Source organism: Erinaceus europaeus, chromosome 2 (assembly GCF_950295315.1).
Source record: "Erinaceus europaeus chromosome 2, mEriEur2.1, whole genome shotgun sequence".
NCBI classification, from domain to species: Eukaryota; Metazoa; Chordata; class Mammalia; order Eulipotyphla; family Erinaceidae; genus Erinaceus; species Erinaceus europaeus.
The window spans coordinates 181,661,966-181,684,022 of NC_080163.1; the positions used below are offsets into that span (position 1 = coordinate 181,661,966).

The 22,057-nt window shown below is 45.2% G+C and overlaps 1 protein-coding gene across 1 annotated transcript in view; it reads right to left on the reverse strand.

The window, feature by feature from the left end:
- RHPN2 (rhophilin Rho GTPase binding protein 2) overlaps positions 1–22,057 on the reverse strand; it is an 89,640-nt gene that overhangs the window by 26,958 nt on the left and 40,625 nt on the right. The window contains exons 3-6 of the mRNA XM_007539468.3: positions 18,433–18,561; positions 10,677–10,752; positions 3,081–3,158; positions 1,597–1,721 (exon numbers count right to left, since the gene is read on the reverse strand). Of these exons, the coding sequence (XP_007539530.1) occupies positions 1,597–1,721; positions 3,081–3,158; positions 10,677–10,752; positions 18,433–18,561 (408 nt within the window). The remainder of the gene's footprint in view (positions 1–1,596; positions 1,722–3,080; positions 3,159–10,676; positions 10,753–18,432; positions 18,562–22,057) is intronic.

A 22,057-nucleotide genomic window follows, 5' to 3' on the forward strand; every position in this document is an offset into this window, starting at 1 on the left:
GAGGGGGTGAACTATTTTTCCTAAATAAACTTATTCTCAATTCTTTCATTAATAAGTTTTTTTTTTTTAACACACTAACAGTTCTTGTATTCACTAATCATTCTTACCTTTGGTTAAATTCTTCCTAACTAGGCTGGGGAGACAGCATAGTGGGTAGACAGTATAGTGGGGAGACAGTACATGCGGGCAGAGGGTAGATAGAATAATGGTTATACAAACAGATTCTCATGCCTGAGGTTCCAAAGTCCTGGGTTTAATCCCCCACACCACCATAAGCCAGAGCTGGGCAGTGCTCTGGAGAAAAAGAGAGAGAGAGAGAAGAGAAGAGGGAGACTTTTACGATTGAGGTTCCACTCCAGGATCCCAGGTACAACCCCCTGTATCAGAATCACCATATGCCAAAGCTAAGCAGTGATCTGGTGGGAAAAAAAAAAAGAGAAGAAAAGAAAAGAAAAGAAAAGAAAAGAAAAGAAAAGAAAAGAAAAGGAAAGGAAAGGAAAGGAAAGGAAAGGAAAGGAAAAGAAAAGAAAAGAAAAGAGAAAAGAAAAAGAGCTTTCCTGAGTAAAAACCCAGGTCAGGACTCCCCATTAACAAAATCACTTTGGCAGAGCCAGACCATGGTGAACCTGGTTATGCATTCACATGACAGTGCACAAGGACCCAGGTTCAAGCCCCTAGTCCCCACCTACAGGGGGAAAGATTCACAAATGGTGAAGCCAGGCTATAGCTGTCTCTCTCCCTCTCTATTTTCCCACCCCTCTCAATTTCTATCTCTATCCAATAATAAATAAATACTTTTAAATAATAATTTTAAAAAGTCACCTTTGCCTTTCTCCCATGCTGACATCTTTAGAAAGACAAAGGCTTCATAACAAAAAAAGGCAGCTAGCCACCTGCTATGGAGAAATCTACCTCTAAATATGCCCCTAAGCTCTTCTTCCATTCAAGTTCAGAGGACCTCAGTATTTTAAACAAACCAATCTTTAAAAGTTACAATTCTTAGAATCAGGCTATGTCACGCCCAGCAGAAAGCACATGTTACCACGCACAAGAATCTGGGCTCAAACCCCCCAGTTCCCACTGCATAGGAGAAGCTTTACAAATGTTGAAGCAGTGCTGCAGGTCTGTCTGTCTCTCTCTCTCTCTCTCTCCCTCTTTATCTCCTCCTTCTCTCCCAATTTCTCTCCATTCTATGAAATAAAAGAAGAAAAAGAAGAAGAAGGAGACTCTGCCCTTGTCACTGGGGCTAACCTTAGTCACACACACACACACACACACACACACACACACACACCACACACACACCAGCTCATCTGGGCAAGAATCTGGCTTCTCGTTAGTTCCACCTCAGAGCCCTGGTGTTTCCCCAAGGATAAAATAAGGAGGGGAAAAAATGCCTCTTATCCTTGGCTCACTGGTTTTGAAAATCAAGAAACCACAGTCTATTGGAACCCTCTCCTCTGCATACATAAGCACTTATTTCCCTACGCATCTCCTGTATAAATGGGACTCAGGAGTCTCTGTACAGCTGAGGCTCTGAACTTGAGCCTGAAAGAAGTAAGGAGGGTACAGAAGCCCCAGAAGCCCGGCACCTACCATGTAAACAAGATCCCCATCTGTCGGGTGGGCGGGAAGAATCGGCTTTCCACAAAGCCCAGCTGGATGAAGTAGCTCAGCAGAAGACCCACACCAGCCTCATCGCGGCTGGGAGTCCGGCAGGCCTGGAAGCGACCACAGAAAGGGAGTGAGAGCAGGCCGCTGAGGGGACAGCGTGACTGGTGACGGAGCACCAGACTCGGATGCCTGAGGTTCCCAGTTCATTTGAACCTCTGGCACTGCATGTACCAGACAGGTGCTCTGGCTTGTCTCCTTGGTTCTTTCTTTCATTCTGTATCATGTGAAGCTCTCATATGTAATAAATCTTAAAAACAATAATAACAGAAGCACCTTCACCGTTACTGACTGGGATGCTGCAGGTGCTGCTAAAGACTTGAGCACACGCGGCCAGGCTAAGTAACTGCTTCCCCAGCTTCCAGAGACCCTCGTTCATCTGATCGCACCAACAGATGAAGGACCATCAGTTTGGCGACACAGCAACTGGTGACCACGTCGTGAGCCTTACCTGTAAACAGCTACTAACCACCAGGCTCCAGATGCTAACAGGATGCCGACCAGACTTCCCTGGACAGACAACCCCACCAATGTGCCCTGGAGTTCCGCTTCCCCCAGAACCCTTCCCCACTAGGGAAAGAGAGAGACAGGCTGGGAGTATGGATCAACCTGTCAACACCCATGTTCAGCGGGGAAGCAATTATAGAAGCCAGACCTTCCACCTTCTGCATCCCACAATGACCTTGGGTCCATGCTCCCAGAGGGTTAAAGAATAGGAAAGCTATCAGGGGAGGGGATGGGATATGGAGTTCTGGTGGTGGGAATTGTGTGGAGTTGTACCCCTCTTATCCTATGGTTTTATCAATGTTTCCTTTTTATAAATAATAAATAATAATAATGTGGGGGGAGGTGCACCAGGTAGAGGAAATGCTCCCAGACTGGGGAGATAGCATAAGGATTATGCAAAAGACTCTCCTGCCTCAAGTTTCAGATTCAATCCACAGCACTCCTTATAAGCCAGAGTTGAACAGTCTCTCTGTATCTTCATATATCCAACATTAAAATAAAATAAATATCTTTCAAAATATCACTAAAAAAAAAAAAGATACCAGGGAGATTGTGCCATGATTAAGCAGAAGGCATTCCTGCCTGAGGCTCTGAGGCTCCAGGTTCAACCCCCAGCACTACCATAAGCCAGAGTTCAGTAGTGCTCTGGCCCCTCTTTCTGTTTTTTTCTCTCTGTATCTCATTAAAATAAATAAATAAATAAATAAATAAATAAATATCAATAACTAAAAAAAGACTGAAATGAACTCAGGAGTCTGAGATAGCCAGTCCCAGATGTATCAAATCAAAGGTCTCCTTATATGACAAGTGGAAGGAGTGGTTCCTTCAGACTCCATGGGTAGACAATGAGTTATTCAGAAGATTCAAGCTTAGGTGAACATCTTCCCCTCCCTGTGGCATACTTGTCTCAGGTCCATAAGATCTGCTATTTCATCTTCATATAAGTAACCGTCTTCACTGTAATGTTCCTGGATAAAGTCCTATGAGAAAAAAAAAGAAGACACCGTCAGGTGAAAATCGAAATTAGCTAAAGCAGCAGTGCCTGATGGGCCCTCCTTTCAGAACATAGGTGAAAAATATCAAAAGTTACGAAAGATTAGAGTAAGGGAGATAGTATAGTATAATGGTTACGCAAAGAGATCCTCATGTCTAAGCCCGCTCCCCCCCAAAAAAAGTTGCAGGTTCAATCTCCCACACCACCCTAAGCCAAAGCTGAGCAGTGTTTTTTTTTTAATATTTTTAATATTTATTTATTCCCTTTTGTTGCCCTTATTATTTTATTGTTGTAGTCACTGTTGGATAGGACAAAGAGAAATGGAGAGAGGATGGGAAGACAGAGGGGGAGGGAAAGATAAGATACCTGAAGACCTGCTTCACCACTTGTGAAGTGACTCTCCTGCAGGTGGGGAGCTGGGGGCTCGAACCAGGATCCTTACACTGGTCCTTGTGCTTTGCGCCACATGCGCTTAACCCACTGCGCTACCGCCCAACTCCCGCTGAGCAGTGTTCTAACAGAATAAACGAAGAAACTTATGAAAGACTGTACACTACAATGAGTTTCTGAAGGCTGGGGTTTGTCTGCATTTTTTAAATACTTTTCTTACAAATAAAAAGAGAGATTTCATTTATTTATTGGAAACAGAGAAATCAAGAGGGGAGAAAGAGATAGGGAGGGAGGGAGAGAGGCACCTGCAACACTGCTTCATCGCTCATAAAGCTTTGGTTCCCTGTAATTGGAGACCAGGGGCTTGTCACAAGTTCTTGTGCATGGTAACATATGTCCTCTACCAAGTGGGCACCTGATCCCCAAATGTATTTTCTTTTTTTTTTGTATTTTTATTTATTTTTAATAGAGATGGAGAAATTGAGAGGGAACGGGGAGACAAAAGGAGGGGGAAGCAGGGGGGGGAGAGAGAGAGAGAGAGAGAGAGAGACCTGAAGCACTGTTTCACTGCTTGTGCTGCATCCTCACTAGAGATGGAAACTCGAGGCTTGAACCAGGATCCTTGTGCATTGTAATGTATGGACTCTACCAGTTGTGCCACTGTTTAGCCCCAATTTCTTCTCCCTCCCTCCCTCCCTCCTTCCCTTCCTTTTCTTCTTCTTCTTCTCCTTCTCCTTCTCCTTCTTCTTTTTTTTGCCTCCAGGGTTATTACTGGGGCTCAGTGCCTGCACCATGAATCCACTGCTCCTGGAGGCCATTTTTTTCCCTTTTGTTGCCCTTGTTGTAGCCTTGTTGTGGTTATTATTGTTGTTGTTATTGTCATTCATTGTTGGATAGGACAGAGAGAAATGGAGAGAGGAGGGGGAGACAGAGAGGGGGAGAGAAAGGTAGACACCTGCAGACCTGCTTCACCACCTGTAAAGCAACTCCCCTGCAGGTGGGGAGCCGGGGGCTGGAACCGGGATCTTTACACCAGTCCTTCTGCTTTGCGCCACTTGTGCTTAACCCACTGTGCTACCACCCAACACCCTCCTTCTTCTTTTTAAGGGATATCATAGGACTAAAACTTCCCTCAGTGCCACAGCACTCCCATATGGTGTGCCCGGAGCTCAAATCTGTGTCTCCAGCATGGCAGTACAGGTACCTTATCATGTGAACTATCTCGCTGGCACTTTTTTTGATTTTTGTTCTTGTTGGCTCACTAAAAAGAAAAGTTGGCAGCTCATATAGGTTAAAGACTGGATGTTAAGATTTTTGGAATGTCTTATAAACCATTATATTTAAATATTTTTAAGACAAAGCTCGGGGGGGTGCAGGGAGGAAATATATATATTTAAACCAGAGCACTGCTCATTTTAGTGATGGTGGTATGGATGAGGATTGAATTTGGGATTTAGGAGCCTGAGGCATGAGAGTCTCCTTGCATAGCCATTATGCTATCTACCTTCCTCCCAGCAAAAAGATTTTTTTCTGTTTTTTTATATTAACTTATTTATTTATTACCTTTTGTTGCCCTTGTTGCTTTGTTGTTGTAATTATTGTTGTCGTCATTGTTGGATAGGACAGAGAAATGGAGAGAGGAGGGGAAGACAGAGAGGGGGAGAGAAAGACAGACACCTGCAAACCTGCTTCACCGCCTGTGAAGCGACTCCCCTGCAGGTGGGGAGCCGGGGGCTTGAACTGGGATCCTTCCTCCAGTCCTTGAGCTTTGCGCCACGTGCGCTTAACCTGCTGCGCTACCGCCCGACTCCCCCAGCAAAAAAGATTTTTATGCCTGAGGCTCTGATGTCCCAGATTTAATCCCCAGCAACACAGTAAACTGGGGCTGAGCAGTGCTCTGATCTTTCTCTTCCTCCCAGGATCTCTCTCATTAAAATAAATAAATATTATAAAAAGAAAAAAGGAAAGAAAGAAGAAAATAAAGAAAAAGAAAAGGATTAATACCCAGTATAACCAACTGTGAAGATAAAGCAGCCACACACAGTTGGTAGAAAAGCAAAGAAGCCCACTGTAGTAAGTCACTAAGTACTATTTACCTCCAACCCACCTACATGCAAAGAGGGCCAGGTGGTAATTTACCTGGTAGAATGCACATTAGTTACCAAGTGAGAAATCGCTGATCTCAGCAGGTTAAGTGCACATGCAGAGGGGAAACCTCATCAGTGGTAGAGCATGCTGCAGACGTCTCTCGTTTTCTCTCTCTGTGTGTGTGTGTGTGTGTGTGTGTGTGTGTGTGTGCCTGCACCAAACTCCAGGGATCACTCTGGTGGCAAATAAAACAAAAGAAATACACATACAGAAATAAATCCACAAAGGATATTCAGATCAGGAAGATAACTCAGCCTAGGACCCAGGGTTTGAATGTACAGGAGAACCCAGGTTGGATCCGCAACGACACATACTGCCAGAGTTGAACAATGCTGTGGTACTTCCCTCTCTCTAAAGAAAGAGAAACAAGAGCTAGAGAGACAGAATAGGTGTCCGGGTGGTAGCACAGTGTGTTAAGTGCACATGGCGTGAAGCACAAGGACCAGCTTAAGGATCCCAGTTTGAGCCCCCGGCTTCCCACCTGCAGGGGCAGGTCACCTTACAAGGGTGAAGCAGGCCTGTAGATGCCTATCTTTCTCTCTCCCTCTCTGTTATCCCCTCCTGTCTCAATTTCTCTCTGTCCTATCCAACAGCAACAAAAATAACAACAAGGGCAACAAAATGGAAAAAATGACCTTCAGGAACAGAGGATTTGTAGTACAGGCACCAAGCCCCCAGCAATAGCCCTGAAGGCAAAAATAAAAAATAAGTAGTTAAAAAAAATTTAAAAATTGCGCACGTGGCATGAAGCACAAGGACCACCATAAGGATCCCACTTCAAGCTCCTGACTCCCCACCTGCAGGGGAGTCACTTCACAAGCGGTGAAGCAGGTCTGCAAGTGTCTGTCTTTCTCTCCCCCTCTCTGTCTTCCCCTCCTCTCTCCATTCCTCTCTGTCCTGTCCAATAACAATGACACAAATAACAACAACAATAATAACTGTAACAATAAAACATGGGCAACAAAGGGAATAAACAAATAAATATTTTTAAAAAAAAGAAAGAAAAAAGCAATTAATAGATGTCTCTAGTAAAATTTCTGCAAGGGGCCAGGTGGTAGCACACCTGGTTGAGTGCACCCACTACAGTGCACAAGGACCCAGGTTCAAGCCCCTGGTCCCTACCTGCAGGGGGCTTGCTTCACAAGTCGTGAAGCAGATCTGCAGGTGTCTATCTCTCTCCCCCTTCTCTGTCTCCCCATGTCTCTTGATTTCTCTGTCCTATCCAACGACAACAAGGGTAACAACAAGGGCAACAAAATGGGGGAAATAGCCTCCAAGAGCAGTGGATTCGTAGTGTAGGCACCAAGCCCTAGCAATAACCTGGAGTCAAAAAAAAAAAAAAAAAGGTTGGGTAGCCTGGCAGGAGCCAGAATTCACAGACATTTGATATTCTGGATAGAAAACAATTCTGGAGCTACAGTTCTATGCCAGCTTTTCCCCGTCTGCTTGAACTACTACTACACGGGACACTGGCACAGGTCTGTGAGCCTGGAAGCAAGCTTTATGCCTGTGGCAGTGCCTTTGGTTGCCTTTGCAAAACAACTTTTTAAAAATTACTGTGCCATCACTGAGAGCAGACATTTAAAAGGAGACACTCTCAGATAAACTTGGTATTTTCAAGACATCCACAAGGATCCAAGCATATCATATGCTGAATTCCACATAAAAGCAAGTGGAAAAAAAAAATCCCATGTTGTGGGCATGGCCAACTGCCATTCAGCTGAGGCTTCCAACCATGTCATTTTAGCCTAAAAGCAAATGTCAGTCAGACCCCAAATGAGAATGTTTAAAATGTTCTATTTTTCTCCCTCCCACATGTGCTCTTAAGACATGGTTACCACAGAGGCTGTTTGAGTAACTTAGCCAAGACCGTCTAAGCTATCTCTCCAATCTGCTGTGTGTGTCGGTGTCATGTTCCATGGTCAGCACAGCCTTGTTTTATTGTTGTAGTTATTATTGTTGTTGTTATAGATGTCGTTGCTGTTGGATAGGACAGAGAGAAATGGAGAGAGGAGGGGACGACAGAGAGGGGGAGAGAAAGATAGACACCTGCAGACCTGCTTCAGGTCTGTGAAGTGACTTGTGAAGTGACTCCCCTACAAGTGGGAAGGCGGGGGCTCGAACCGGGATTCTTAGGCCATTCCTTGCGCTTTGCATCACCGGCGCTTAACCCACTGCATTACAGCCGACTCCCTCTTTTTTTTTTTTTTTGCCTCCAGGATTATAACTGGGCTTGGTGCCTGCACTACAAATCCACTGCTCCTGGCAGCCATCTTTTTTCCATTGTTGTTGCTGTTATTGCTGCAGTTATTGTTGTTGCTGCTGGTGGTGCTGCTGTTGTTGTTGGATAGGACAGAAACAGAGAGACGAGGAAAAGACAGAAATAGAGAGAGAAAGACACCTGCAGACCTGCTGCACTGCTTGTGAAGTGACCCCACCCCCCCTACAGTTGGGGAGCCAGGGGCTCGAACCAAAATTCTTGCGCTTCATCCTGTGTGCCACCACCTGACCCTCAATCAATTGCTTTTTAAAAATATTTTATTGGGGGAGTTGGGCAGCAGCACAGTGGATTAAGTGCAGGTGGCGCATACGCAAGGACCGGCCTAAGGAACCGGTTCGAGCCCCCGGCTCCCCACCTGCAGAGGAGTCGCTTCAGAAGCAGTGAAGCAGGTCTGCAGGTGTCTATCTTTCTCTCCCCCTCTCTGTCTTCCCCTCCTTTCTCCATTTCCCTCTGTCCTATCCAACAACGACGACATCAATAACAACAACAATAATCACTACAACAACAATAAAAAACAAGGGCAACAAAAGGGAAAATAAATGAATATAAAAATTAATTAAATATATATATATATTATTGGGGGCCGGTGGCCAATAATAGAAAAATAAAATAAATTTTTAAAAATATATTTTATTCATGTTTTCATTTACTGGAATAGAGATGCTGAGATGGAAGGGGGAAGTAGAGAGGGGAGAGAGAAAGAGACACCTGTAACATTGCTTCACCACTCATGAAGCTTCTTCCCTGCAGGTGCCAACTGCTTTTCAAAGGAACACTACTCTATAGTAGCTGAAACGGTACAGCATAAAGGTGAGTGAGGAGAGATACCACAGCATTGCTCCACTGCTGTCCCCTGTGGTGGCCAGGGGTTCCTGTGCGGTCGCTACCAGGTGAGCTATCTCCTGACCCCTTAACTTCCTCCTTTTCTAAACCAAAAGCAGTGAAAGATGATTCAGCTAACAAGATTTCCATGGAAAGAAACATTTGAAGATGCGGGGATTAAATCCTCTACAGCAGATGTTCTGGAAAATGCAGAGACAGGCACCACCTTCCACTCTCTTCCCCTTCCCTTCCTAAAGGGATGCCTGTGTGGATTCACTGTGACTCATACTTATGGAGCTGGGGAGACAGGGGGGAGAGGCGGGGGAGGAAAAGGAGGAGGGCATTCCAGGCAGAGGGAGGCCTCTCTGGGTCCCAGCCTGAGGACAAGGCAGCTCTCAGAGGATCTCTCCCAGTTTCCACCAGAATCTCCTACTGGACTGCCCACAGGTCTTGAGGGCAGCACCTGTGACATCACCAACGCCCATCACAGGAACAGATGAAGGTGGGCCAATGTGTACTGGCTGCTTGTCAGAGACAAACTCTATTAAGAGGAGACAGGGAGTCGGGCGGTAGAGCAGTGGGCTAAGCGCAGGCGGCACAAAGTGTAAGGACTGGTGCGAGGCTCATGGTTTGAGCCCCCGGCTCCCCACCTTCGGGGGGGTCGCTTCACAGGCTGTGAAGCAGGTCTGCAGGTGTCTATCTTTCTCTCCCCGTCTGTCTCTCTCCATTTCTCTCTGTCCTATCCAACAATGATGACATCAGTAACAACAACAACTACAACAATAAAACAACAAGGGCAACAAAAAAGGGAATGAATAAATATTTAAAAAAAGAGAAGACAGGATGTCTTGTCTTTAAAGAGAGGAATTGGGGCTGGAGAGATCATTCCCTGGGTAGGACATGGGCCTGGCCATGCAGCCCACGATGAAACCCTCACACCACCACATGGGAATACCATGAAATCACAAGTTCTGGCACTCTGGGTGTCTCTCCTGTCTGTCTCTCTCTGAATGAAAAAGTAGGCTGGGGAACAGTGAAATCACACATGTGTGATGTCCAAAGTCTGGAAAATATATGTATATTTTTAAGTTTCTTTTTTAATTTTTTTTATTTATTTTATTTATTTATTATTGGATAGAGACAGAGAGACACCTGCAGACCTACTTCACCTCTTGTGAAGCTTTCCCCCACAGGTGGGGACCAGGGGCTTAGAACCCAGGTCTTTGCACACTGTACTGTATGCATTTAACCAGTTTTTTCATATATATATATATGTGTGTATATGTATATGTATATATATGTGTATGTGTATATGTATATGTATATGGAATTCCATGGTATGTGAATTAGATCAATACATGTTATTTAAAACAAAGAAAAAAAGAAGACAGAGCAGAGGAAACCAGATACCCGGAATTAGAAAGGAATAAGATAAGCTCCCTGGTAAGTGTCGGCATTTCCATGTGTGAGGCCCAGGTTAAAACCCAGATGCCACATGAGGTGTTATGGCCCTGGAGAAAACTCTAGTGCTGGGATGTCTCTTTCTCTTTCTCTCTGCTGCTCTATCTGAATGAAAAAGCAGTCAGGAGTGGTGAAACCAAGCATGAGTGAGTCCAGTTCTGGGGTAAAAATAATATAATATAATATAATATAATATAATATAATATAATATAATATAATATAATATAATATTATATTATATTATATTATATTATATTATATTATATTATATTATATTATATTATAATAATAGCTGACACTTGGCCCACTGAGCCTAGAATTACTGGCAAGGAAGACACAATTCCACTATTTGCATTTTAACAACATGTCTTTGAGATTTAACAACATGGCTTTGAGATTTACCTTGAGAACGACTGAAAAGTCAACATCCTTGGTCTCCTTCAGGCCAAGAGGGATCAGGGGGATCGTAAATGCCTCCCTGTAAGGAACACAAAAAGGCAAGTGAACACCTCTCCACCTGTCCGTATCCCACAATCTTACCCAACAAATAGGTCAGGTGCTCTCCTCACACTCTGTCCTACTCAATTTCCAGCAAGATGAGGTTGGTTGAGGTCCGGGAGGAGGCACAGTGGATAAAGCATGAGGTCCCTGGTTCAATCACCAGACTGCATGTGTCAGAGTGATGCTTTGGTTTACTTTATTTTTTACTGCCACCAGGGTTATCTTTAAGGCTCATATCTGCACAACATATGGGTGTTTTTCTTTCTGACAGAGACAAGAGAAAAATGAAGAGAGAATGGGAATAGAGAGGGAAAGAGAGAGGCTTGCAGCACTATTTCACTGCTCATGAAGCTTCCCGCCTGGGAACCACAATCCTTGTGCATGGTAATGTGTGCTCTACCAGGTATGCCACCAACCAGGCCCAATACTTTATTGTATGTTCTCTCCACCCTCATTAATAAAAACACAAATATATAAATCTTAAAAAAAAAAATTTTAATATTTATTTATTCCCTTTTGTTGTCCTTGGTTTATTGTTGTAGTTATTATTGCAGTCGTTGTTGTTGGATAAGACAGAGAGAAATGGAGAGAGGAGGGGAAGACAGAGAGGGGGAGAGAAAGATAGACACCTGCAGACCTGCTTCACCACCTGTAAAGCAATTCCCCTGCAGGTGGGGAGCTGGGGGCTCGAACCATGATCCTTATGCCGGTCCTTGCGCTTTGGGCCACCTGCGCTTAACCCGCTGTGCTAACGCCCAACTCCCAATTTTTTTTTTTTTAATGACCATGGTCATGTGAATTAACTCTTCTAAAATCTGTCCCAGTTCCCTGTGACCTTTGAATTATGTAATCTCACATGAAGCCTTTACCGTCTTGAACCAGGGACCCCAATGTAGCTCTTTTTCCAGTAACTGCTGAGGACACTGGGCCAGCGTCTGTACCTGGAACATCCACTGACCTAGAAGGCCACCTAGTCGCTGAAGCACCATCATCAGCCCCAGTGTCCACCCTCCTTCCCTTCCTCCCCCTCGTTCCCAGCAGCTTCCAGCCCTGGGCCATCAGGGGTCTCCTCCACAGGCTGCATCCCTGCAGGTGTCCTGGCACCTGTACAAGGAAGGTGTGAAGGGCAGGACCCTCCTCTTGACACTTGAGTACAAGCTCCCAGCCCAGGGAGACCATACTGGCCCCCTCCTCTCTCCCGCCACTGACCTCACAGGTGCCGCCCCCCCATACACACACCTGAAGCTACACCTTTAGGGCAGGGCTGGTGGGATATGAAGCCTGTTTTGCAAACAGGAATTTAGCTCCCTGACCTGTAACAGGAGACCTCTCTTCAGGCTGCTCAGCCCAGCGGCTGGCTGGAGGAGGTCAGGAATGCTGGGGAGTATGAGTGGACAATGCAGCTGTAAGCAGAAACCAACCCTGCCCTGGACAGAAAACAATGCGGGAAGGAGCTGAGAACAGCCTGCCTTTCTCCTCTTGTCCTCATCCCCAACAAGGGAGGCAAAAGAAAAAGGTTTCCCCTTGGCCCCTTATTCCAAGAGCAGTGAGTGTCCTGATGTCCCCTCATCAGGCCACCCCAGTCCCAACCTTGTCTTAACATAACTTCCTCTGTGACTTCCTGCCTGTGTTTCCTACACAATGGGGTTGTCTCTTTCCCACGTACCTAATAAAAATGTTTAAAGATGATGCACTGTGGGGCATGGTGGGGCCACATCCGGGTTGAGTGCACACATTACAGTGTGTGAGGACCAGGGTTCGAGCTCCTGGTCCCCACCTGCAGGGGGGAAGCTTCACGGGTGAACAGAGCTACAGGTGCCTCCCTTTCTCTCTCCCTCTCTCCTCTCTCTATTTCTGTCTCTATCCAGAATACATTTTTAAAAATTTAATTATAAGTAAATAAAGACTGAGTGGCCCACCCAGGTGGTATAGCTGTGGCATAGTGCTGGACTTGCAGGGCTCAGAGTTCCATTCCTGGCACCACCTATGCTCTGGTGTGTTCTCTCTCTGCAATAAAGAAATACATCTAAAACAGATGAATACAACAGTGGGTTGACAAGATAGCTTACATGGATAGTAAACCAAGGACAGTCCCAGCTAAGTGGGGTTCCAGGCCTCCTATCCCTCAGGGCTTCCCTCTAACACCAGGTTTGAGCCCAGCCAACAGCACAGTGGAAAAAGATTTGTTGGTGGTCCGGGAGGTGGTGCAGTGGATAAAGCATTGGACTCTCAAGCATGAGGTCCTGAGTTCGATCCCCAGCTGCACATGTACCAGAGTGATGTTTAGTTCTTTCTTTCTTTCTCTCCTTTCCTATCCCTCTCATTGATAAATAAAGAAAATATTTTAAAAAGAAAAAGCTGTGTTGCTGTGGTGTCTATCCTTCTCTCCCTGTCTCTGTTTCTCCATCTGAAAAAGCTAGCCCAGAGTGGCAGAACCCCAACAAATATATATATATATATATATATATATCCAGGGGAACCATATCAGCAAAAGAAATAAAATAAGGGGTCAGGGGAAATATCACACAACAGAGGTTCTTGCTTAAGGCACCAGAGGTTCCAGGGTTATTTATTTATTTATTTAACCAGAGCACCGCTCAGCTCTGGCTTATGATGGTACAGAAATGAACCTGGGTCTCTGGAGCCTTAAACAGGAGAGATTTTTTTGCATAAACATTATGCTATCAACCCCCCACCCCCACCCCCACCCCCACCCATCCACCTGAGATTCCAGGTTCAATCCCAGGCACTACTATAACCCAGGGCTGAGCAGTGCTTTGGTCAAAATAAATAAATAATAAAATTAATTTTTAAAAAATGTTAACAGAGGGCCAGCAAAATAGCTCGCTGGCACAGTGAGCTGCTTGTCACGTGCTAGGTTTGACCCCAGCCCCAACCTCACTGAAGTAAGCTTTGGTATCGTGATCTCTTTCATTCTGCCTTCTCTGTTTCTTATCTTATTAAATAAATAAATAAATAAATAAATAAATGTGTAGGTGGGTAAATGGCATGGCCTATGAACGGTATGTCAATAACACTATTAAAAACCATCAAGATCAACTGTGCTAAGACACAAGCAGCTTTGAAAACTGGAAGCGGGGAGGAGGCAAAGCAAGGTATCTTCATAAACCTGCAGGTGGAGTGGGGGATGGTATGGGCCTCTCCCCTCTTCTCTTGGGCAGTGGTGTGCCTTCTGTCACTTCAGAGTCACAATGGGGCCACACAGTGGGGGGACTTGACTGTATTCTCTGTGGGCCAACCCTGTCCTTTAGGACAGTAAGTGGGAACAGGAAACAGCCCACACTTGTCACCTAAATTTGGCTCTGCTTCATTGCCTTTAAGGAACTTTGGTCTCTGGGGTAATTGGGAAAAATACTGAAATTTAATAGTAGAGTTTAGGCTGGGAGGGGCCTCTTTAGCAGACGTTCTGACTAAGTGTTTGAAACTGCCAGGAGCCCACAGATCAGCCAGCCAGGGCTCAGGGTGTCACAAAAGGAAATTGTTCCAGGTGTCATTCAGAGCCCTGGGGACAAAGAGGAGAAACACATTCCAAAGGTAACTAACTCAGAGCTCCCAAATGCCTTCCTAGGACTAATCCAGGAGATAAATTTCCTGTGGTAGGGACTCACCTACCACAGGAAAAATCTCTCCTTCCCAAACAAGTCTCTAAGGCTTTTTCAAAGGCATTTCCTCCCCTGGGGGGGGTGGCTCAGTGGCACCACACCAGATTTGTATTCCTGTGACCCCAAGATTCCAAGTTCAGGTGGCAGGTAGAGTGCACATATTACAATGTGCAAGGACCTTGGTTCAAACCCCCATTCCCACCCTCAAGAGGAAGCTACACTAGAAGAGAAATACTACGGCAGGTATCTCACTCTCTGTCCCCTCTTCCTCTCAATATATCTGTCTCTATCAAAAGAAAGGAGAAGGAATTTGTGGGTTAAGGGAGTTGGTGGGTTAAGCACACATGGTGCAAAGCACAAGGACCAGCATAAGGATCCTGGTTCGAGCCCCTGGCTCCCCATTTGCAGGTGGTCGCTTCGCAAGCGGTGAAGCAGGTCTGCAGGTGTCTATCTTTCTCTCCCCCTCTCTGTCTTCCCCTCCTCTCTCCATTTCTCTCTGTCCTATCCAACAACAACAGCTATGACAACAGTAATGACTACAACAAGCACAACAAGGGCAACAAAATGGGAAAAATAGCCTCCAGGAGCAGTGGATTCATAGTGCAGGCACTGACCCCCAGCAATAACCCTGGAGGCAAAAAAAAAAAAAAAAAAAGGAAAGAGTGGGGAAGATAACATATGGTTATGCAAAAAGATTCATTCCTGAAGCTCTAAAATCCCAGGTCCCCATACCACCATATAAACCAGAAATAAGGAAATAAAAAATAAAATAAAATTATGACATATATCCTTTTTTTCCCCTAGTGGGCTAGGGAGATAGCATAATGGTTATGGAAAAGCCATCATGCCTGAGGCACCAAAGGTCCTAGGTTCAATGCCTAGCACCACCATGCGTCAAAGCTGAGCAGTGCTCTGGGAAAAAAAAATAATAATAATTTGAAATGATTCCAGGGGAGGACCGGATGATGGTGCACCTGGTTAAGCACACAAACTACCAAGTGCAAGGACCCAGGTTTGAGCCCCTGCTCCCCACCTGCAGAAAGGATGCTTCACAGATAATCAGGTTTACAGGTGTCTCTTTTTCTTCACGTCTCTATCTCCCCCTCCTCTCTCAATTTCTTTCTGTCCTATCTAATAAAATAAAAAAACTGGGGCCAGGCGGTGGCACACCTGGTTAAGCGCACAAGGACCTGGCTTCAAGCCCCTGGTCCCCACCTGCAGAGGGAAAGCTTCACAAGTGGTGAAGTGGTCTGTAGGTGTCTCTCCTTTTCCCCCTCTCTATCTCCCTCTCTTCCCTCAATTTCTGTCTCTATCCAATAATAAATAAAAAGAAAAAAGAAAAAAAAAGAGTAGGAGTCAGGCAGCAGCGCAGCAGGTTAACCACACGTGGCCCAAAGCGCAAGGACGGGAGTAAGGATCCTGGTTTGAGCCCCCACCCCCCTGCTCTCCACCTGCGGAGGAGTCGCTTCACAAGCAGTGAAGCAAGTCTGCAGGTGTCTGCCTTTCTCTCCCCCTGTGTCTCTCTATTTCTCTCTGTTCTATCCAACAACAACGACATCAATAATAACAACAATAATAATAACTACAACAATAAAATAACAAGGGCAACAAAGGGGAATGAATAAATAAATTTTTCTTAAAAAAAGAGTAAAGAGGTCTTGGGAAAAAAAATAGAGGGGGGAAGAAAACAGGAAAAAATGGCTGCAGGAAGCGGTGGATTCATAGTGCCAGCACCAAGCTCCAGTGACAACCCTTGTGGCAGTATGATAATAAATAATAGTAATAATAAATAAAAAGATTCCGGGTTCGATGCCTGATAGCACCATAAGCCAAAGCTGAACAGTGTTCTAGTCTCTTCCTCTCTGTATCCACCACTCACTAAAATACACTCCTAAAGAGGAAGACTTTCTAAGGCCTGGGAGATAGATACCTCACCCAGTAAAGCACACACTTCATCATGTGTGAGGAACCCAGGATCCAGCCTGCGAGCTACACGGGAACACTTGCACCGGGGAAGCTTCACGAATGGTAGAGCAGCACTACAGTGTCTCAGTCTCCCAACCTCTGTCTGGGTGTGTGTGGGGGGGAGAGTCCACTTGGAGTGACAGAATTATCTAGGTACTAAGCCCCAATTCCCCCACCCACACCCCCCTGCAAAAAAAGAAAGAAAGAAAGAAAGAAAGAAAATAAGAGAACTTTCTGAGCTTTTCTGAACCCAAAATTCTTGACTTCTCGCCTGCTACAAACACTCTCTAATGGCTATTCCTGAATCGGAATACTGTTTCTCAAACTGGGATGAATTTCATCCCACCCCCAAGATTTAATTGCTTATTTATCAGGAAGGGAAGGAACAAGAGCATCACTCTGGCATATCTCATGCTGGCAGCTAAAAGCAGGACCTCATGCCTTAAGAGTCCAATACTTGTTGCACCACCTCCCAGGCTGAAGTATTTCCTCAGGGAACATGCATGGGCCTCTTGTCTTTGATGGCACAGATCTCTGGCAAGGCAGTTTATGCTTTTTTGAGTCTAGCGGCAGCAGGCCCAGAGCCAGATACTGTGATTGCTGGTAGAGCTGAGCAGGTAGAAAAGAGTGTGACTTGGGTGGGTCCCAGTTGGCAGGGAATCTCAGAGTTAATCATACTGATTCCAGGGCAACCTGACAACAGAGTTGCCACTTACTCCCTGCGACATGCCACCTCCCCTCCCCGCGTGGATTCAGTCACATGTCACAAGTGCAAAACCATGTCCCAAAAAGCCAAAGGACAAAGACTCACCTTTTAATCCCATTTTCCAGACATTCCCCCAACACATCCCAAGGGCTCATCCATTCATTATTCATTTATTTTTTTTTACTTCATTTTTTTCTTTTTTAAAAAATTTTACTAGTGATTTAGTGTTGACTTACAAAATTATAAGACAACAGGTGTATAATTCTGCACCATTCCCACAACCATGGGGAAGACAGAGAGGGGGAGAGAAAGATAAGACACGTGCAGACCTGCTTCACCGCCTGTGAAGCGACTCCCCTGCCGGTGGGGAGCCGGGGGGCTGGACCCGGGATCCTTGGGCCAGTCCTTGCACTTTGCGCCACATGCGTTTAACCCGCTGCACGACCACCCGACTTCCCTTTCTCCCTCTTTTAATTTCTCTCTGTCCTATCCAAAAAAAAAAAAAAAAAAACATGGCAGCCAGGAGCCGTAGATTCATAGTGCCAGCACTAATCCCCAATTGATAACCCCGTAGGCAAAAAAAAAAAGAGAGAGAGAGAGACAGAAATCCAGAGGGATGGAGGGGATAGAGAAGAAGAAAGTGAGAACAAACACCTCCTCACAGACCCCTGCAAGCGTCAACCCGGCTTTGACCTAGCACGTTATGATTGGGCCCTCCTCAATCGCTATCGAACAGGCCATGGCCGGTGCGCCGCTATGTTCCATCGCTGGGGAGCCAGAGACGACCCGAACTGCCCCTGCGGCTCCAGACAGACCATGACCCATAGTCAACGACTGCCACCTCTCCAGATTCAAAGGAGGTCTCGAAACTTTACATCAGGCTCAACCTGATGCTGTTGACTGGCTACGGAAGAAGGGCAAACGCTAGAAGTAGAAGAAGCACTCAGGAAGCTTCCCCTCCTATAGGTGGGGACTAGAACCTGGGTCCTTGTGCAAGGTAACGTTTGTGCTCTACCAGGTGTGTCACTGCCTGCCCCTGGCATATCTATTTAATTCTTCTCTCTCTCTTTTTTAAAAAATATTTTGTTTATTAATGAGAAAGATAGGAGGAGAGAGAGATAGAACCAGGCATCACTCTAGTACATGTGCTGCCAGGGATTGAACTCAGGACCTCAAGCTTGAGAGTCTAATACTTTATCCATTACGCCATCTCCTGGACCACAATTCTTGTCTCTTGTTTAATCCCAAAATAAATAATTTTCTTGCTTCCAGAAGAGATATCAGGTCTCTCTCTTTCTCTGTGTTCTGTCTTTAGTACAGTACTATTTGAAGCCCCCACCATTCTGCAAGAATCCCCACTCACTCCATGTTCTGATAGACTCCCACTGAGATGTTGAGCCCCTCCAGCTGTTCCTTGAGCATCTGCAGGTCTGAGTTGACAAAGCTGAGTTCCAAACGCACCTGTTCCCGTACCTTCTGATTGGTGACTACTCTGAAAAGAGAGACAAAAAGAAACACTCAGACAAGCATCCCAGTTGATGAATGAGTAGACCCTCCTCCAACCCCCACAAGTCATCTCTGAGGGTTCACTCCACGTTCAGCACAGCGCAGATGTGGTCAGATAAGGAGTCTCAGAGATGCCGAGCAACTGCCCCAACTTGATTCACACCTGTTGGTAAATGACCCTGGGGCACTGTCAACACTGAACAGCAGCCAGATGTGAACCTCAAGACCTCCCTGCACAAAGTCAGCACTGGGTAGAGAAAGACGTTCAAATTAGAAAGGAGCAATTAAAACTGCATTTCCCTGGGACTCTGCGGTGTTGCAATCAGTAAAACGCACAAGTTACCACCACATTTGAGGATTCACGTTCAAGCCCCTGGTCCCCACCTGCAGTGGGGAAGCTTCATGAGTGGTGGAGCAAGCTACAGGTATCTCTCTTTTTTTTTTTATCTTTTTTTTTTATCCATTTCTTGCTCTATTTCTGTCTCTATCATAATAATAACATTAATACCTAAAAAAGTGGTCCGGGAGGTGGCGCAGTGGATAAAGCACTGGACTGTCAAGCATGAGGTCCTGAGTTCAATCCCCGGCAGCACATGTACCAAAGTGATGTTTGGTTCTTTTTCTCTCTTCCTATCTTTATCATTAATAAATAAATAAATAAAATCTTTAAAAACAAACAAACAAACAAAAAAACCCTGCATTTCCACAGATGGCATTATCTTGTATGTGGAAAATCCCAAAGCATCCACAGAATAAATACCGGAACTAATAAACTCAGCAAAGTCACAAGATCTATTCAAAATACAGAAACCGGGGACAGGTGATGGTGACGTGGTTGAACAAACATGTTATGTGCAAGGACCCAGGTTCTGCTGGGAAATTGTGCCGATGCAGTCACATCTGCCATGTTGTCCCCTCAGGCTACTGCTAGTTCTGCGAGAGTTGGGACATTCTCGGAGTGCCTGTTCAGCCATGTTGTGCCCTCAGGGCATTGTCTATAACCCCGCGATATTTGGAGTGCTTTGGTTACTCCTCCCCCCTCCCATTCTCGCGAAAGCTGCTCCTATAAAAGCCCTTGTTCTTCCGCACCTCGCTCTCTTGCCAGCGCTTCACTCCAGTGTTCAGACGCAGGAAGGGTTACTGCACGAGGCAGCCATTTTTCGCTACCTCCACGTGGCCCAACCTGCTTCTCTAGCACCCAACTCTGAGGTGCCAGCGCAAATAAAGATTTGTGTTTCCTCTTCGCTCTGGACCCCTCCTCTCTCCTCAGCGGCCCGCGCACAACATATGGCGCCCAACATGGGGCTCGAAACCACGACCCTGAGATTAAGAGTCTCATGCTCTACCGATTGAGCTAACCTAATGAGGTTCATGCCCCTGGTCCCCACCTTCAGGAGGAGAAGGAAGATTTACAAGCAGTGACGCAGGGCTGCAAGTGTCTCTCTGTCTCTCTCCCTCTATCTTCCCTTTCCATCACGGTTCCTTTCTGTCTCTACCCAATAAATAAATATTATTTAAAAAATACAAAAATCAATTTTATTTCTGTATACTATCAGTGAATAGGTTTTAAATTAAAAAAAAAATCACAGTTGCAACCAAAAGAGTAAAATATGAACTGGTGAAATAGCTTACCTGGAAGTGAGCCTCCTTCGACATGTGTGCAACCCAGGTTCTGGCCTGGTCCCCACATGTTGAAGGAAGCTTTGGTAGTGTGGTCTCTCTCTCTACTCCCTCTCACTATGCTTAAAACAGTGGTGGTGGTGGTGGGGGGTGTATTGCACCAAAGTAAATGACTCTGGGGTGGGGGAAGTGTTCAGGTCCTAGAACATGATGGCAGAGGAGGACCTACAGGGAGTTGAATTGTTAAGTGGAAAACTGAGGAATGTTATACATGTACAAACTACTGTATTTTACTGTTGACTATAAACCACTAATCCATTAATCCCCCAATAAGGAAAAAAGTATATATATATATATATATCTTTCCCTCCAAGAAGGGCTAAGGACATAACATAATGGTTATACAAAAGTCTCTCAGGTCTGAGGCAAAAAAGGTCCCAGGTTCAATCCTAGCACCACCATAAGCCACAGCTGAGCAGTTCTCCAGTAAATAAACAAATATAATAATAGGAAATATTAGCTGGGGGGAAAAAGCTCAGCTGGTAGGTAGACTTCCGTGCCTGAAGTTCCCAGTGACTTGCCTCTTTGTCTCATGGGAAACTTTCATTTCTCAAATAAATAAAATCTTCAAAAAAAGTAAATCCATCATTAAATAAAATAAGAGTTACTGGAAAAGCAGGATATAGTAGTATCATGATGGGTAATGCAACAGAATAAAGTGTTCAGAAGCAAATTCTTTTTTTTTTAAATTTATTTATTTATTTATTCCCTTTTGTTGCCCTTGTTGTTTTATTGTTGTAGTTATTATTGTTGTTGTCGTTGTTGGATAGGACAGAGAGAAATGGAGAGAGGAGGGGAAGACAGAGAGGAGGAGAGAAAGATAGACACCTGCAGACCTGCTTCACCACCTGTGAAGCGACTCCCCTGCAGGTGGGGAGCCGGGGTTCGAACCGGGATCCTTGTGCTTTGCACCACCTGCGCTTAACCCGCTGCGCTACAGCCGGACTCCCTAGAAGCAAATTCTTAATTGTACTGACAGTCAGTTGATTTATTTTTTAAAATATTTTATTTATTCCCTTTTTTGTTGCCCTTGATGACAACAATTATAATTGTTGTCATCATTGTTGAATAGGACAGAGAGAAACGGAGAGAGGAGGGGAAGACAGAGAGGGGGAGAGAAAGACACCTGCAGACCTGCTTCACTACTTGTGAAGCGACTCCCCTGCAGGTGGGGAGCCCGGGGCTCGAACCAGGATCCTTATGCCAGTCCTTGCGTTTTGTGCCTTCTGCACTTAACCCACTGCGCCACCGCCTGACTCCCAGTTGATTAATTTTTTTAAATAATAATAATAATATATTATTATTTCTCAAGAGTCTGTGAGTTGACTGGGTAGTTCTTTTTAAAAAATTTAATTAGGGGGCAGAAGGTAGATAGCATAATGGTTATGCAAAGAGACTCTCGTGCCTGAGGCTCCAAAGTCCTAGGTTCAATCCCCCACACCACCATAAGCCAGAGTTGAGCACTGCTCTGGTTAAGAAAAAAAAAATTAATTAGGGAGTCGGCGGGCATAGCAGGTTAAGCTCACGTGGCACAAAGCTCAAGAACCAGCGCAAGGATCCTGGTTCGAACCTCCGGCTTCCCACCTGCAGGGGAGTCGCTTCACAAGCGGTGAAATAGGTCTGCAGGTGTCTATCTTTCTCTACCCCTCTCTGTCTTCCCTTCCTCTCTCCATTTCTCTCTGACCTATCATCAATGGACAACATCAATAACAACAATAATAACTACAACAATGAAAAACAAGAGCAACAAAAAGGGAAAATAAATAAATCTAAAAATTAATTAGTTCATTTGTAGTGAAAGA